We start from the raw sequence: 16,530 nt of genomic DNA on the forward strand, positions 1-16,530 counted from the left end.
TACATTTCACGTTGACATTTCCTCATTAGTTTTAAGCCTCTGTTGTCCCCTTTCTTTGAGAATCCGACACTATCGAAGTTATTTAGATCTGGGCCTGTGGGCCCTGCAAAAACCACAAGGTTAAGCAGCAATGTGATTATCCCCATCATGTGATCTACAGCTGGGGTATGAAAGGAGGCCTTTTATACGAGCTGTAAGCACTTCTCAGACGTTCGCATGCACTGGAAGGATAAACCATCGCCTCTTCAGCTCGGTGAGTCCGACTAAAACTGAACAGAAACGCATAGATACGATGCATCTGTGTCTGAGTCTTTGACGGAGAAGCAGGAAACAGGTCAGCATGTCGCTTTATCCTTACTGTAAATGGAGTTTAACACCAGTCTGTGAAGAGAAATGTCTTAAAGTTGTGAACAGTGTTGAATGGAGCAGAGTCCAGTGCTACTAGGTCACTTGTTGTCTGGAGCATTAAACATGGAGAGTTTAACATCAACAAATGTAGAAAACAGTCAAAAACCATCACTCTCTCGTCCTAATTAGTATGTTTTCAACAAAGAGTTATCTAGGTTTATGTTAATCTTAATATCAGTGCTTTTCAGTGTTTAATCCAGGATGGGATTTAGACTTAAGAGGCCTTCAGGTGCTGTAACAAACAAGGGGGTCAGAGTGTCATGGTCTGTGGCTGTGAGGAGCTGCGTCACTTATTGGCTGTTTTTAATGGATACAATAAGGTAATGTTGTTGTGTGAAATCATCACTACAGTCTCTGTGAAATGTGATTTGTACACTTGTATTTGTGATTCTGTATAAACTAGCTAAACAACTAGCTATAGAGGGCTAGGGTTTGAACTAGCTAATGAGAAAGCCATAAATTGGCTGATGAACTAACTAATGAGCCAGTAATGATCTAGCAGTTTAATAAACTAGCTAATGAAGTAGCCACGAACTAGCTAAACTTACAGCTAACATCTAAAACACTGACACTCACCACTTGCTCTCCAAAAATTTATGAAATAAAAATTAAACTAAACTCAAAGTGAGACTTTTTTAATTGTTCCTGATTGGAGAAATTGAAAGTGTTAAAACCTGAAGTCATTGTGATTCAAATGGCTTCAACAGTGAGTCAGTCCCTGATGTTCATGTTAAAATGACCAACATTAAATAATTACCTTACTCTTAGTCTACAGAAACCTGTGAGGGACGACATGGAGGTTATTTCAGTCTTCATGGGCGTGGGTTTTGTTGCGCAGGCAAATTGGAAATATGTCAATAAAGCCTCTAGAATAAAATGTTTAATTTGTGATTTGGAGGGGGGGGAATCAAAGAAAGCTTTCTGATTCTTGCCAGAGTGTTATATCTTTTAATCAATGTTCTTGTTTTGTTGTTCATTGAAGGTTGGATCATGACTTAATCACCGGACTCCCCTCCTGATCTTCATCCCTACGTGTGGAGAGGAGCTGAAGAGAGTCTGAGTCTTGGTCATGGATCAACAGAGTCAATCCAACCACGTCTCCAGTTTTCAGTGGCTTTCGTTCGCCTACCAGGGCCTGACAGAAATCCCCTATGACACTATTCTTCCACAGACTGACACTCTGGAGGTGCTGGACCTGAGTTACAATCTGCTGGATGAGTATCCTTTTCTTTATAACCACAACCTGAAGGACCATCTACACCAGCCGTTCACTGCTAAATAGCCTCCAATTTGCAACACAGCGATCCAACCACAGTTTAGGGCCAAAGCCTGAAAGAGAAATATATTTAAAGCTGCACAAGACAATATTTCTGTATTTTATAGAAAATATTTTGACATATTACCACTAGTAGTGATAAAATCCACAGACATTTATCACCAGTTTGTGTCTAGCCGGTGAATCTAAATCCAACAATCCTTGTTTTAGCTCAGTGTTTGTTCTCCACCAGTTCCTGAGGGAAAGATCAGAGTCTTCAGCTGCTGAATGTTAAACCAGGTTTACCAGCTGCTGCTGTCTGACGTCTGCCTGTTTGATGTTGTGCTGTGTCATGTGGTGGGTTTATCAGAGTCTCTGTGACCCACTGCTGCTGCTGCTGCTGAAATGAGGTTAATGAGAACCATGAGAACGAGCCAAAACATGCTGTGGGTCGTACAAACCAAAACAAGTCTCTGAAACGGGCTACAGCGCTGAGCGAGCCAAAGAGTTTGATGATAATTCTCTGTGAGTTTGTCGCTGCAAACCAGATCAATGTCATCAGACACAGTCATGAGAACCGCTGTTAATGTAAAAACATTTATTATCGCAGCTTTAAAGACCAATAACACTCTCACTTGTCTGTGGGTCCTATTCACAAATGTAATATGACATTTATATCCATATATCAAGAGGGGTGTCTCCGTAGAAGTCAATTTTTTTTCTATCACATGTTCCTTCTTTGGGCAGATGGAAATATAGCCTAAGTTTATAACACATCTAAAATGCTTATTCCAATCTGTCCAAACTTTTGACTATAATCTCCAATGATTTCTTTATATAGTATATTGGATGACATTTTGCAAACATATATGTTAACAATGTATGCAGGTTTGTTAAAACAACATAAAGGAACAGTTAAAAAATTATACTGTATATTGACACACTTTCCCATTGTGTCCAACTGGTGGTGTACATACAGTATACGGACATAGATTTTTGGTAATTACTGATGCCCTGAATGGTGAAATGTTCTTTCTTTCTTTCTTTCTTTTTGATGGTTTTCCTAAGTTTTTTTTCTTCAATTCATCTTAAAAACCCTTATAAACAAACTAAGAAACTAAAGAATCACAAGATCTCTGACCCTGAAAGGCAAATTAGCTTCTTTTTTCACATTTAAAAACAGTGCCCTGAAAGCTTGTTTTGTCCTAAAGAAGTTTTGTACTTGTATTAAAATTTATTTTATTTTTGTTATTTGTTAATGTTAAAAAACGATTGCCTCACAGTTATGTTTTTCACAAAACCATATGTAGGTGGATTTCCCATTGATAAGACAAACAAACAAGCATGTAGGCTATTCTACTTCATACCGACGCTCAGCAGCTGTGTTTGAGTGTGTTCTCCTTCATTCAGTCTTTATTGGAACCCGGCTCTGCTGGGGCAGCTGGAGAAGCTCAGCACTCTGATCCTGGACTGTAACAACTACACGTCTCATGTGAAGTTCCCCTACAGCCCCAGTGTGACCACAGTGTGCATCAACAAGAACAAAATCAACAACCTGCCCGTGTTTGTGGAGGAAGTACGGCGAAAGTTCCCCAACATCAAGTCAGTCTGGTTGTGTCATATCTATAGAAGACAAATCTGTTGTTGTTGTTATGTTATGTTGTTTTTACACCTGTGCTTCTGCTTTTTTTTCACTGTTTTTTCACTGTTAAACCAGGATTCTCAGTATGATGAACAATGATGCAGCCCCTAGTTATTTCAATGGAGGAAGTCTGACCCAGTACAAAGACTATAGGTGAGCATCAATGTCACTTATTATCACACCATAAACAAGGCTGACTTTACTATTTTCATCTGATTGGACTGTACTTTCATTGGGTTTCAAAAATACTGTTGCAAGTTGTAACTTCGCTTCAAGCCACTGCATCTTATTTCTGGGACTTTAGCAATTTAACAAGTTTTTACAATTACAATGTATTTTACAGTCAATTCAAGTATTTCTGAAATCACTAAATGCCAAGTTGACCATGGTCAGGTTAGAAAATAAAAGAACAAATAAATAAACAAATCTGCATATGAAGGAGTTCGCTCATCAAACGTAAAGAAAAATCAACTAGAAAACAACAACAATCCAAAATGTGTGGGTTAGTCGTTGTCTCAGGAGTTGGATTTGTCTTTCAAAACATCATCTCTGATTCTTGATGACAGTATTAATGAATGAAAATACAGATGTTCTACATGTCTGAACTCCATCAAAATCAAACCACTGAAGACATGTGAAGGTTTTTTATTTACTTGCACAATGGCGCCCCCAAGTGGATGATTGGTGCAGGAAGAGCACAGTGTCAAAAACTGTAAAAATGTATACAACACCAAAACAGAGGGAAGTTTGGAGGTGTGAGTCCATGACTGAGGTCTTGTTGGGTTTGAAGAACCAGTTCAACTCACAGTCAGTCCAAAAGTTCATGGTTGGATGTATAGATCCAAAGATGTTCTTCTTTTTTAGTCTTTTTTCTATATATCTATCTATATCATAATAACTATACGGTCTGTGTTGTTGCTCTCAGACAGTACGTCATCAGTCAGATCCCGGGTCTGGAGATCCTGGATGACACCGAGGTCCTGGAGAAGGAGCGGGTCCAGGCCAGACAGACCTACAGGCTCCATCCGACCAGCCACAGCAGCAGGAAGAGGAAGGACGAGTCGACCAGGAAACACGCTCTGATGAGGAAAAAGTCAAACACCGTCATCAGACAATAGTATAGATAAAGTATATTTAGAGTATAAAATTATCATTATCATATATATTATTAATATTATTATTATCACATCATATCACATTATTTGTTCTGTAGCTGCTTGTTCTAATGTTGTGAAGTTTTACACATCTGTGCTATCAGATTAAAAATGGAAACAACCTTCTCTGTGTTTTATTTGCGTAGCTTACTGAAAGTTTTGTGATTACTGATAAAAACTGGAATCAGGCCTGTGCTATAGCTGAGATACACTGTTTATTTTTAATGCATGCAGTTATTTGGTAAGTTTTAGTAAATTAAGTTTTATGAAAATGGATTATTAATGGAAACTGTCATTCATATCCTCAAATTATTTCTTAAAATCAAACAAAAAAAATGCTTTTCTTCTCAGTCTTTCTTCAACATTTTGACAAGAAAATATTTAATTTCACTGAATACAAACTAATAATGACTGATTTAGAGGTATAAATGAAGCTGTAAAGTTTTGAGATGATCTAAACTGGATGTAATTTAACAAAAAAAAATCCTGATTGCAATTATGTGGACTGATTAATGAAGTCTTTGAATATGTTCTGTTTGAAACCTAAAGTCCAGCTACAGAATATGAAAGGGTTAAGGTTATGAACCACAAACTTTACACCATTTACTGATTTCTTTCTGATGAGAGGTCCATTAAGTTCTGCAAAAAGTATTTCAATTGAAAAAGGCTTGTTTCTGTGAATGAATGCGTTTTAATGCGGCCATGTCCAAACAAGAGGAAAACATTTTCTCAGCACTCTTTCACTACTACTTAATGTTATGTGAGCCACATTATCGGCCTCATGAACCCGTGTGTGGTTCAGCGCTCAGTCTTTATTGAGAAATGCAGTTTCGATGCATTGTCTCCCTCCTGTTGACACATGCCAGCGTCTGACTCCTTCTCTCCTCTTTAACACCACACTGTTGTTTTCATATCAGCTCTCTCCTCTCTCCACTGTTTGTTATCTCAGTTTCCTTCCTTCGCTTGTGCTCGACTCCCTGCTTCGGTACTGGATGTTCTTTCTGTGCCCACCACCCTCCTCCTCCTCCCCCTGTCTCTGCCTTTAAATGCTTGGTCTCTGTGTCTCCCCTCAATGCCAAATGCAAAGCAGCTTTTTTTTTTTTTTTTTTTTTAACTGTGGAAACAAGAGTTTCCCAGCAGATTGAGCACTGTTGAGCCAAACGGGCCCAGTTAACATGAGGGCCAGCTGGCAGACTGAGCCACTGTTCAGCTATGCAGCAGGTAGAGGCACATACCACCACAGACACATCCTGAATTCATCATGAGGAAATGCTTACATAAAAAAATATGTTGGTTTAGTAACACTTACTGTAATTTAAATTAGAAATGAGTCATTCCATCAAACCTAAAACACTTTGTTTTGGCGTCAAATGCCAGCAGGGCACTCTATGGTGAACAGAAATTCAGAGGTTATGTACAAAAACTGTTGTGAAATAACTCACTGTACCCCTGAATTTCTACCACTGATGTTCTTCCTCTAGTCCCAAAGGATTGTGGGAGTTTTTCTTTTAAATGGCACATGAGTGTTAAATGTCTCAACAAGTGTGGAAGAAGAAAGAAGCTACAGCTGGACCTGATGTGGAAGTTTCCTTTAAAGATGAAGCAATCTATAATCAATAGCTAAACACAAGATGCTGAATACATGTCACATAAGTGGATAATTGATATCCACTGAATATATGAAGATAGCCTATCACTTTATAAAATGTCTGATTGTAAAATTGGTCTCTATATAAACTTTTACATAAAATTACACATAAAAAATATCATATATTCTAAACACTAATGTTTAATTCATGAATGCCATATGTCCATTGGATCAGAAAGACATCTGTTATAATGGAAGCAGACGATGCAGAGCAGTGACAGATGTCAAACAGGCCTCAGTTTTCCTATGAAACAGATCCACATTGTTTCTTTTTTAACTCCAATTCAAGCAGTGATTATAGGAAACGTATAGATAATGATAATTACATGTATTGGAGAACAGTCATAATTTATTCTATATGATTCCTGTTCCTCCTGTTATCTTAGGCGTGTTGCGACTGCGCTGCGTCGTGTCATTGCAGCGCTGCACTTATCAGTTCCTGACTGGGCTCTCACTTATAAAACGTTTTCTTTTATCTCTATTCTTTTCTTTTTATCTTTGTTCCCCCCCTCACCCGTTTCTTTCTTTCTTTGTTCCCATCATGCCCTGCAGCGGTTATTATTGCCACACAGCTTCATCATATGAGGCCTGATTCAGCAAAACATTTCAGCACCTGCAGCATCTGGTTCAGGCAAGGTCACATCACATGGTGGTCTGAACAGAGTCTGGCCACACAGAGAATAAAGCTGAATTAAAAAAAGAAAAAAAGTGGAGGAAGGAGGAGGAGGTTCACTTCACTGCTTTTATTGCTGGAGGACATAAATATTTAAAGGCAGTGCTTTCTCTTCTGCTAAACATGACCAGTCAAGTGACTGGCTCGCTGCATATTTGTTGGGAGTGTTACTGCTCTTTTTTTTTGTGTGTGTGTATGTGTCTTGTTTATACATGAAGTTTAACTCAAAGCTGCTGCAGAGAGTTTCACAAACAGGGTGGAAAGTCAGAAGAAGGTCTGAAGAGTCCACGGATTCACCAGGAGGTTCTCACAGGAACCCTGAAGATCTTCAGAAACATCTAGTTTTCTATCTAAATGTCTTAAAATCGATTTCTCATCTAAACTTCGGTTGCATAATTATCAAACTCATTGGCTGTATTTCTTTATCAAATGTATCATCTTCTTGCCAATGCTGTTACTTAACTTTTTCTTGGCGAAAGTAAAGACTTTTATGAAATATTATCTCTCAGCCTCTCCAAAACCTGACCATAATCAGTATAATCATGTGATATGCAACAGAACTCAAGTAGCAGCTTTAAATGAAGTTCATCTGTACATCTGGAGTCACTCATCGTCACCGGAGTTATCCAACTCCAGTGATGTAACACCAGTGACAATTACCCTGAAAAATGCATTTTACCCAATGGGAGCCAGAGATCATCCAACCCACATGTTGTCAATCATGGTGAACTCTCTAAATCATGTCATTAAATCCACTTGTATTGCATTTTTTAAATTCCCTGACAATAAGGTGGGTCTTACCAGTGAGTTGAACCAAAAGCTTCTACAGTTTTGTAATGGGACATAAATCCATGTTTTATTTTATTTATTAATTTTTGGCACTTTCTTTTTGTATGTCTTATGTCATATACAATATTATTGCAGTTTAATAAATAAATAAATATCAAATTTTTGACTTCAGAATACACTGCACATTCTCTAATGGGGACAAACTATTCCGTGGGACTTGAAATTGTATATGTTTGTATTGAAAAACAAATATTGCTTTGTTTAATGTCTTAATAATGTTGGATTGTTCAAAGAACATGTTATTAACCTACTTAAAAATGTGAATACATTGTAACAATGAAGTGTTTTCCAAGAGTATAGGCTAGATTTACATAGCAAAGGCACAAAGATTGATATTTCCGTAAAATGACGCTGAAGAAATCAATGTAAATGATATTTGTCGATTGCAGAAATGTTCCTATTTGGACGTAGAGAACATCCCAACAGCATCCTGCAGAGCGTAATGTGTCCAGTGCCTATAATGTACTGTATCTACAGGCTTCCTGTGGGTCTATAATGTAAATCTATCCGACCATTTACGTCCATTATGTCATAAGAACTGGCCCCACGTCCATTAAATCATTACAGCCTGTCAATCACAGATTAAAACAGCATGTTGTAGCCTATAGCTCTGGCTGTGCACTGTGGTATGCTTCTTATTCCTCAGGGGGGGTTGGAAAATGGCCATTGCACCCATGCTGCCCCACCCCAAATTGCAGCTTCAAAGAGAGACTTCCTGACATCTGGCCACAGCGGTCGGAGCTGGTGGGTGAAGAAGAGGGACATGGCCTCAGGGCCGGTTAACTGATACACAGGAGGCAACACTGTTTCTCTTTAGTGTGATCTTATCAATGGCAACCACGCCCAGCCTTTTCACAACAAATTACCTTGGCAACATGCTCTGTCTCTGTGGCAAAAATAAATGTTAGAAAAATTACCAATACATCACTGGTAGACAGGAAGGACACTAGACTACTCACAAAACTAAAATATGAGCCATAAAATAAGCTTGCTAATGTTAAACAATTAAGTAGACCATCATTTTTTTTTTTACAAAAATTTAAATAGATGATTAAACTACACTGCGTTTACAACAAAAGTTTTCACATTGTTTATCAGAATTGCATAAATAAAGCTCTTAAAGTTGTTAATGTGACTTCATTTAATGTAAATTCTTAAGTAAAACATACTATTTTAAAATGGTAAATATGGCGGCCATCTGGGGGGGTTTCTAACGGGATTACTGAAAAGGGACAGGCTGTGCATTTCAAGCAGATAACAGACAGAGTGAACATTGGCACGGCACGGCACGGCGCGGTTCTACACGTGCTGTTCTCCTGTTTGCACCTGTCCTAGTTCTGTCTCTCTTCCGCCTGGCTCGTGCCAAGTCACAAACTCACAAGCACGATGAATTAAAACATAAAAGCTTTGAATTACTTTGACACTTCGTTAAACTGCCTCAAGACATAGAGTGAGACAGAACGAGGCCGGAAACAAAGAGAACTTCCCTTCAAAATAAAACTAGGTCAGGGTTTTCTTCTTCTTTTTCTCCAAATAAATAACATTGGAAAATTAAAGTGACTCTTTTAGTAAATAAAATAAATAAACAAATAATAATAATAATAATAATAAAGTGTTTGCAAAAAGTCTTTACAGTTTGAATGTGAGGATTTAAAATGGGAGTTGGTTTAGGGCTACTGTATGGTAATTAGCCTATATTATTACTCTACAAATGATCATAATGTTATAGGCTATGTTTTAATAATAATGGATTATGCATACTACTCTACACAGGAAGCACATAGAGCAAAATAAACATCAAATAAGTATAGGCCTATATATATTTCAAATCAGATTCTGTTTTATTTTCATGTTTTTTATATTTTGTTATGTATGGGCTTATTCTACTGAAAGTTACTGGGAGGAAGAAAAAAAGTAAGATTAATAAACAAACTTAGGGTCTGGGTGGTGGAGTATTGATTCATTACGTTTTAAAAGTGTCTTTTTAAACCTGTGCATGTCTCATTATGAATGTCCTTTTAAATTACAGTGTTATTCATTATTTCTTAAGCAGACTAATTGGATTATTACTCGTTCATTTGACTTATTCATTTTTTAACCTTTTGACCCTTGTGTGAATCAGTATGGGGCCACACAAGAGTGCACCTCTGTTGTGTCTGGCAGTTTGTGTGTGAGTTTGTTTGTTTGAAAGGAGAGAGCTAATATTGCCATTTTAATCCTCCTGATATGCAAACTATAGAAACTTTGGCATCTACATTGTTACATCACAGCCTCAGACTTTTATTCTGAAATTCCAGAACGGAACCCCTACGTTCCATCACGTTCAGCTCGACGCTGGTACCTGTCAAACAGTCTCCGTCCTCCTCTCTGTCTCACTGCTCCGCTGAGAAGCCGGCTCGCCTCCGGGGCTCAGACTGAGCACTCACAGCAGCAGCAGCAGCAAGAGCAGCAGCACTGGCCTCTGTGTTTCTACCGAGGTTTCTGCTCATTCAAATCCGCTTTTTTCCCCCCTCCACTACATGACCTTCAAGCGGTAACGGACTGAACACCGGCTTCAGCACGGACCTCTCGATTCTTTTCCCCCTTCTACTCTCTGCGTGCGGCGCTCTGCATTGCAACGAAATGGGAGCTGAATGCACTGGAAGTCGGACGCCGCGGATGCATGCAGCAGAGGGACCGGGAACAACAGGAGAGAGACTATAAGTCTGCAGTAGCCTGATATAGCTCCCGTGGCCGGCATGACCTACATACCACACAGCTTAATGGACCCATCTCCTGGACATCTCTGCGGTATGGACACCTCACACAGTAACTGACGAGCCGCTCAACCTTGTAACACAGTAATAAAGTGACCTTCGTTTCGTGCTGCTACTGCTGCAGAAGAACTATGCATAACAAGACACGTGAATGTGCATATGACTGAACGGTGGGGAGAGTCATCCATGCAGACAATGTCCTATGCAAAATAAGGGAAGGCGAGACCAAACAGCATGATAAGGAGTGTGTGCTGGATGTTTTGCTGACCTTATGTACTGGAGCCAAAGAGGAAAAGCAAAGGGAAAATTAATCAAGCAGGTGGCCTGAGGCTTCAGGATAAGCCACTCTCTCTATAGCTACACCAGCTCTGCTCTTTAGACTGGCCTACAGCTCACGAGGATCGTAGTGGAGCCGGGGATCAAAGGTCCACATAAGAGCAAGGTTGGTGTTTTTTTTTGTTTTTTTTTCAAAGCTGGAGCTGCCTTGATGCCTCACCAAGGGGGCAGTTGTCGGTCTGAGAAGTGAAGCTCACTTCCGCATTCAAAAAGCTGCAATCCCCTCGGCTGTCGCTGGGGGCTGGCTCCAGAAGGGAGCAACTCCAATCGAGCCCCATGTTAAAATAGCCGATTTTACAGCTTAAAAAAACATATTTACAGCCTGGTACATTTTATTTTTTTGGTCTCAATCGATAGTTTCTACCCCCGCACACACTCTGAGGGGGGTGAATTTTTTTTAAACTCTACCGTTTTACTATTATTAGGGTTAAAGTTCTGGCCAATCAGGGCGCAGAACCGTTGAGTGACAGGTCCGGCGACCGCTGCTACGAGGCCAGTGGGCGGGCTCTCGGCCGGCCAACGGCCGCACCGCTCCAAATATGGCAAGTAGAATCCAACATGGCGCGGTTCTAACCCCCGTAGTAGCGGCACAAAACAGACTCCCCCAAACCAATGGGTGACGTCACGGACGCTACGTCCATTCTTTTTACAGTCTATGTGCCTCACACACACTCACCATCGACAAGTTATACGACAGTGGTCACAAAATGCAGTGATCGGCAATAAAAGTCAACAACCAAGCAATAAAAAACCGAAGTACTCTGCAGGAATAGGTCAGATCTTCACAGACCTCCTTAGGCGGCGGCTGTCCATCAGGAACTAAAACTGTCGCCATCATGCTCCTAAACTGCGGTCAGCAGTTACCTCTGCTTAGACACACAGATGTTCCGCCACGGGTGATAGAAAACTTCATCCTGACCGGCTACCGGTTTCCAAACTACAGCCTGAGGGACTGCTTGCTCTCAGCTTTCAGACCTACCAATGAGACGGGCAACTTCTGGACCCACTTCCTGCCGGTGTTTGTGTTTTCGTACTATTTTGTGGAGGTGTTCAGTTGGGAAGGCGCGCCGCATGGCGATGCCCCCTTCTTCTATCCGTTGTGGAACTACTACATTGGGGTTTTCTGTCTGCTTATGGCTAGCAGCATGGCCCACCTGCTCAACTCCATGTCTCTGGTGGTAAGGGAAGTCTGCTTCTTCGTGGATTACGGCACCATCAGCGCCTACACGGTTGGGTCGTCGTTGGCGTACTACTACTACATCCACCCTCGGGCAGGGATAGTGGAGACAGAAGGCCATAATGTGGACTTAAAACATGAACCTGCAGCGACTGTTACCTCATCGTTTGCAATCCCAGAGTTCAGCGTGTTCTTCGAGACCTTCTACATCCCAAGCGCATGTATCGTCGCAATCATTTGCATCTTATCTTGCTGTAATACCCGCCAGAGGTGGAGGAAGCATCGATACGTCATCCGGACCCTTGTGTTCCTGCTCCCGTTCCTCGTCTCCTCCACGCCGGTCTTCTACCGCCTCCTCACCAGATCGCCTTACTCCAACTCCTCCTCCTCCTTCGCCTCCTCTGCGTCCATGCCGACCTTCTTCTATCGCCACTGCCTCTGGCTGCTGGTCTCGGCCGTCTTCAACATCAGCAAGTTCCCCGAGCGCCTGGCGCCCGGTCGCTTCGACATCTGGGGGCACAGCCACCAGTGGTTCCACTGCTGCACGTTCTTGTCCATCCTCGACGAACTTCAGATGATCAAAGCCGAGGTGAGGGCCCTCCTGCTCAGCCCGACTCTGCTGCTGCCGCCCGCGACACTCTCCCGTCTACCGGGACCCACCGTAGCTTCGACCTACGGGGTGATGTTCCTCCTCCAGACCACCATCATCTCCATCATCGTGTGGTTCTCCTGGCATGCCAACCGCATCTACGGACCTCAGAGGGACCAGCTCGCAAAGGAACAACTCAAAAATCACCAGAAATGTCACTGATGATCACGCGAGACGTCCTTTTTTTTTTTTTTTCTGACTGTGATTAAAGATTTGCACATTGCGTATGGAGCCATGCCACTAAGCAAAGCGCACAAGTCAAACAATGTTTCCCATCTGATTTCAAGTCCCTTGTTTGTTTCAAACCCCTCGGAGAGCGTTTTTTTTTTTTTTTTTTCAAGCTTTCATGAGGAGAAATTGGGGACAACAGGAGATGAAAGGATTATATTCTGAGCTCACCATGGGGTGGCTGTCTGCTTGAGTGGATATTGAAAGACCGTGCCAGCTCTTTCCCCTGAGCTGTTCCAGCATGTTCCAACAGGATGTCTGAGCAGTGGGGATAATAACTACCTCTAAGGGCCTATACTATATGCATGAGGAGAGAGGAACGGTACCCAGGAGAACACATATTCCATATCACATTTGGTAACGTGGCTTAAAAAGAACCAGAAGTTGACTCGTATGCTGTCATGTCCTTCCTCCTGTATCACTTCCTCTTCCTCCTAACCTCCTAACGGTATCTTTCGAAACTCTGCTAACGACTCCGGTCGAGCCCATTGTCTTGAAGAATTAATCCTCACGCCTGAACTTTGTTGACCATACCTTCTCTTCCTCTCTAACTTACACAAACATCCCCTTAGTCCCATTTCCTCTCTCTCTTTCTCTTTCTGAGTAACCCCCTTGCAGGAAGTGTGGCCTTGCTGACGTGAACACAAACTGCTGAGAGCTCGTATAGTGTCTGACAAGTTAAAGCACTTTCAGGAGGCCGGTTGAATCCCTGGCCTGTCATTAAAGAAGCCATGCTCACTTTCTAACCTTAAGGGACAAAAGACATTTTCTTAAGTATATAAGGATGTTCTTTCTGTCGACATGTTCTGTTTTAATACTTGGGTTATTTTAATGTGAAATATTTTCATGGTGCAGTCAATACATCTGCTGTTTGTATGGTTTTTTTTTATTACACTGATCACTAGTTCCTCATTCATATGGTTCACATTGTATCACTAGTTCCTCATTCATATGGTTCACATTGTGGTTAGTTCACTACTTCGTATATAAAGTCTGTGTGAATCTGATGTTTTCAAATCAGGATGTTAAGTTTATTTAGTGGGTTTTTCAGGAGTGCTTTGCTGTGGTGCCCTACGGTCGCCCTGATAACTCAACACCGTGCAACTTAAGGAAACAAATGCAAATAGACAAAAACACCACAAACTCAGTTGTACAACACAACAGAAGTGATTCCAGTGGACACAACCATGTGGAAACACTTCTGTTGTTGTTGTTGTTGTTGCATGTGTTTTCTTAACTTGTACAGTGCTTCGAGCTCTGAAGGCCACCGTAGTAGCCACCACTCTGTAGGTGCATCTTTTTATTGACAGTCCATGTTAGCAACATCTGTTGCTAACATAAGCTAACACGGTCAGTTCCAGCTCCAGTGTGACGGCCGGCATTGTGAACATAGAGGAAAAATGTGGACAAAGGTTTTTTCATGTCATTTGACGTTGATGTACAGCAACCTCTTAGAGAGCAAAAAAAAGAAAAGAAAAGCCATACTGTTATATCGCGGCAATATCATAGTTATATTAAGTCACCAGGAACTTCCTGTATAGTTTTGCACTTGGCAGATTAATCAGGTTAATAGTTCACCTGCAGTTTGTGCCTCTGTATTATCAATACCCTTGAGTCAACAACAACAACAAAAAACAGAGTTTCTTTTAATAACTGCCCCCTCAAGGTTTTTCCATCATCCTCAGTGACTTTTTTGTATGGAGGCCAAGAAGTGCCCACTAAAAAAAAAAAGAAAAAGAAAAAACAAAAAGATAGGCTTTGTAATCCTATCTGCATTAGATTAAAAATAGTCTTTTAAGACTCTGGGGACCACATATTCTGACCAACCATCTGGGATTTTTTGTTTGTTTTTTTGATATGTAACCATTGTTTTCTAATCGAAACAAATCTAATATAATGAAGTGTCTATGGTAAATTTATATAAAGTAAAACCAAACATTTGTGTGTTTCAAGTTTGACACAATTTTCAAATAATTAACTTCATCATTTACATGGACTGTAAAGTGAAAAGTGTTCAGTGTTGCTTAATGACCCACTGGGGATTTGATTATCACTAGGTATCTGCTAATGGATGCCTTGGGTGTGCGACTCAAACACAGTGGTAATACATGAGAGGGACAAACTGTGGCTGCCAAGCCTTGACCCAAATACCAACCCAAACCCATGTAAAATTATAAATTGCTAACATTAGCACAGAAACTACCATCTTTTTTTATTCCGTTTTTAATTCTAGGAAACAAGGTTAGCATTAGTGCTAGCAATCGTTTTTGTGCATCACATAAAGTTTTGGACCAGGTTTGGGTTTGGTTGCTGTAAGAAATTGTCTTTTAAATCAAAAAGATTATACCGATTGTTTGCGTCCATGTGTTTCTAGTGTCCGTAAAGAAGGGGGAAGTGAAGCAAGTGTAGTGAATGCGTCACTTTAATTGTCTTCGTCGTATTTACATTGATGTTGGGCATTATGTGGTTAACGGCATTCATGGATCTGAATGCACGAGTGCTTAGTGCTGCTGTGACCTCCCTGATTAAGGGGGAAGAGGAAAATATTATGAAAATGAAAAATGGACCATGACTATGACTTTTAAGTGCTACATTGAGTATTAACTAGGAGAGGGAGTGTGTTTTTCGTTGTGTTTTCATGTGGTGGTTGCGTCGTCCTGCAGTATTTCTCAGAGGGAGTCACGTCTTCAAACTGTGACCTGTTGCTCGTTTATCACATCACGTTGCTAACTCGTGTTTGTCAGCGTCTAATTTTTCAGAAATGTCCCAATCATCATCGTCGTCATCGCGTTAGTTCTGCTCGTAGTTGCACATAGATGCATTCACTTGCACAAAAAACGATTTAGAGATGGAAGTCGAGTTGTCGTTGTTTATGATGCACAACACTGAATCGAGTACACGAGGACCACACTCAAGATGCTGTTATGGTTGCACTTTAAAAAAAACAACAACTCCTCCTTTAACTTTAAGGGTCGACCCTGCAGTGCTGCATCAATCCAGCACGTTTCAGGTTTAGCTTTCTAATTTACTCGCTAACAAAGACAGATTCATTGCGTCCGATGCTGAAGCGATGTTTCTACCTCAACACAGCTTCGTTTTTAAACAGACCCCGCCCACCCTTTTTTTTTTTTTTTCTTCTACTTCCTCCGTTAGACTTGAATCTACCATAGGCTGAGCAGTGTTTCAATTCAAGTGTGTGAATGTTGGACTAACAGACTACTGTGTCTTACCTAGTGACGTACTCAGGGGTGACTGATTAACAACATTTATACATTACACATGCACTTAAATTATGAATGAGTACAGATGGAGGTTCATTATATAGTGCACCGTGTGTGGATAGGATATTAATGCTGAAAAAGTGAAAACCCTCCATTGTTATGTTAATTGTACGTGTCGAATTGCATTACTAATGTGGATGATTTTAAGTTTTATTGAATAAATTATGCCAAGACATGACATCCTTGTGGCTCTTTATTCATTTTACTTTTAATATGCAACTCTTTTCCCCCGGTATTTTCTCTCATTTTTGATTGATTCTCTGATAAGTACTTTATATTTGTCCAGTCCATGTGCTTGAGTAAATGTTATATTTGGAATAAACCATCTATTGTTATGCTAACATGCTAACTAAACATTACAAATGGGCAGGTCAACTCCTAATGTTGGCACAGTGACTTTCTAAGTTACATAGTGTTCGCATAAATCCAAATAGTGTCTAATATACTAACTAGTTTATGTTCGCTGAATTCACC

At 40.6% G+C, this 16,530-nt stretch overlaps 2 protein-coding genes across 2 annotated transcripts; both read left to right on the plus strand.

Annotated features, from left to right (window-relative positions):
* Window positions 1-1,477: 1,477 nt before the first annotated feature.
* Window positions 1,478-4,423, plus strand: LOC311001879 (leucine-rich melanocyte differentiation-associated protein; the record flags this gene model as incomplete). The annotated part of the gene is made up of 4 exons (XM_083993058.1): window positions 1,478-1,626; window positions 3,074-3,265; window positions 3,381-3,458; window positions 4,231-4,423. 4 exons carry the CDS (start codon window positions 1,478-1,480, stop codon window positions 4,421-4,423), a joined length of 612 nt encoding a protein of 203 aa, XP_083849184.1.
* A 7,019-nt stretch (window positions 4,424-11,442) lies between these two features.
* On the plus strand, window positions 11,443-12,709 carry paqr9 (progestin and adipoQ receptor family member 9; the record flags this gene model as incomplete). Its single annotated transcript, XM_083992734.1, has 1 exon — window positions 11,443-12,709. The coding sequence occupies exon 1, from the start codon at window positions 11,558-11,560 to the stop codon at window positions 12,707-12,709; it is 1,152 nt and encodes a 383-aa protein (XP_083848860.1). The 5' UTR covers window positions 11,443-11,557.
* Window positions 12,710-16,530: the final 3,821 nt, after the last annotated feature.

Source organism: Trachurus trachurus (genome assembly GCF_905171665.1).
Source record: "Trachurus trachurus genome assembly, chromosome: 18".
Taxonomy (NCBI): Eukaryota; Metazoa; Chordata; class Actinopteri; order Carangiformes; family Carangidae; genus Trachurus; species Trachurus trachurus.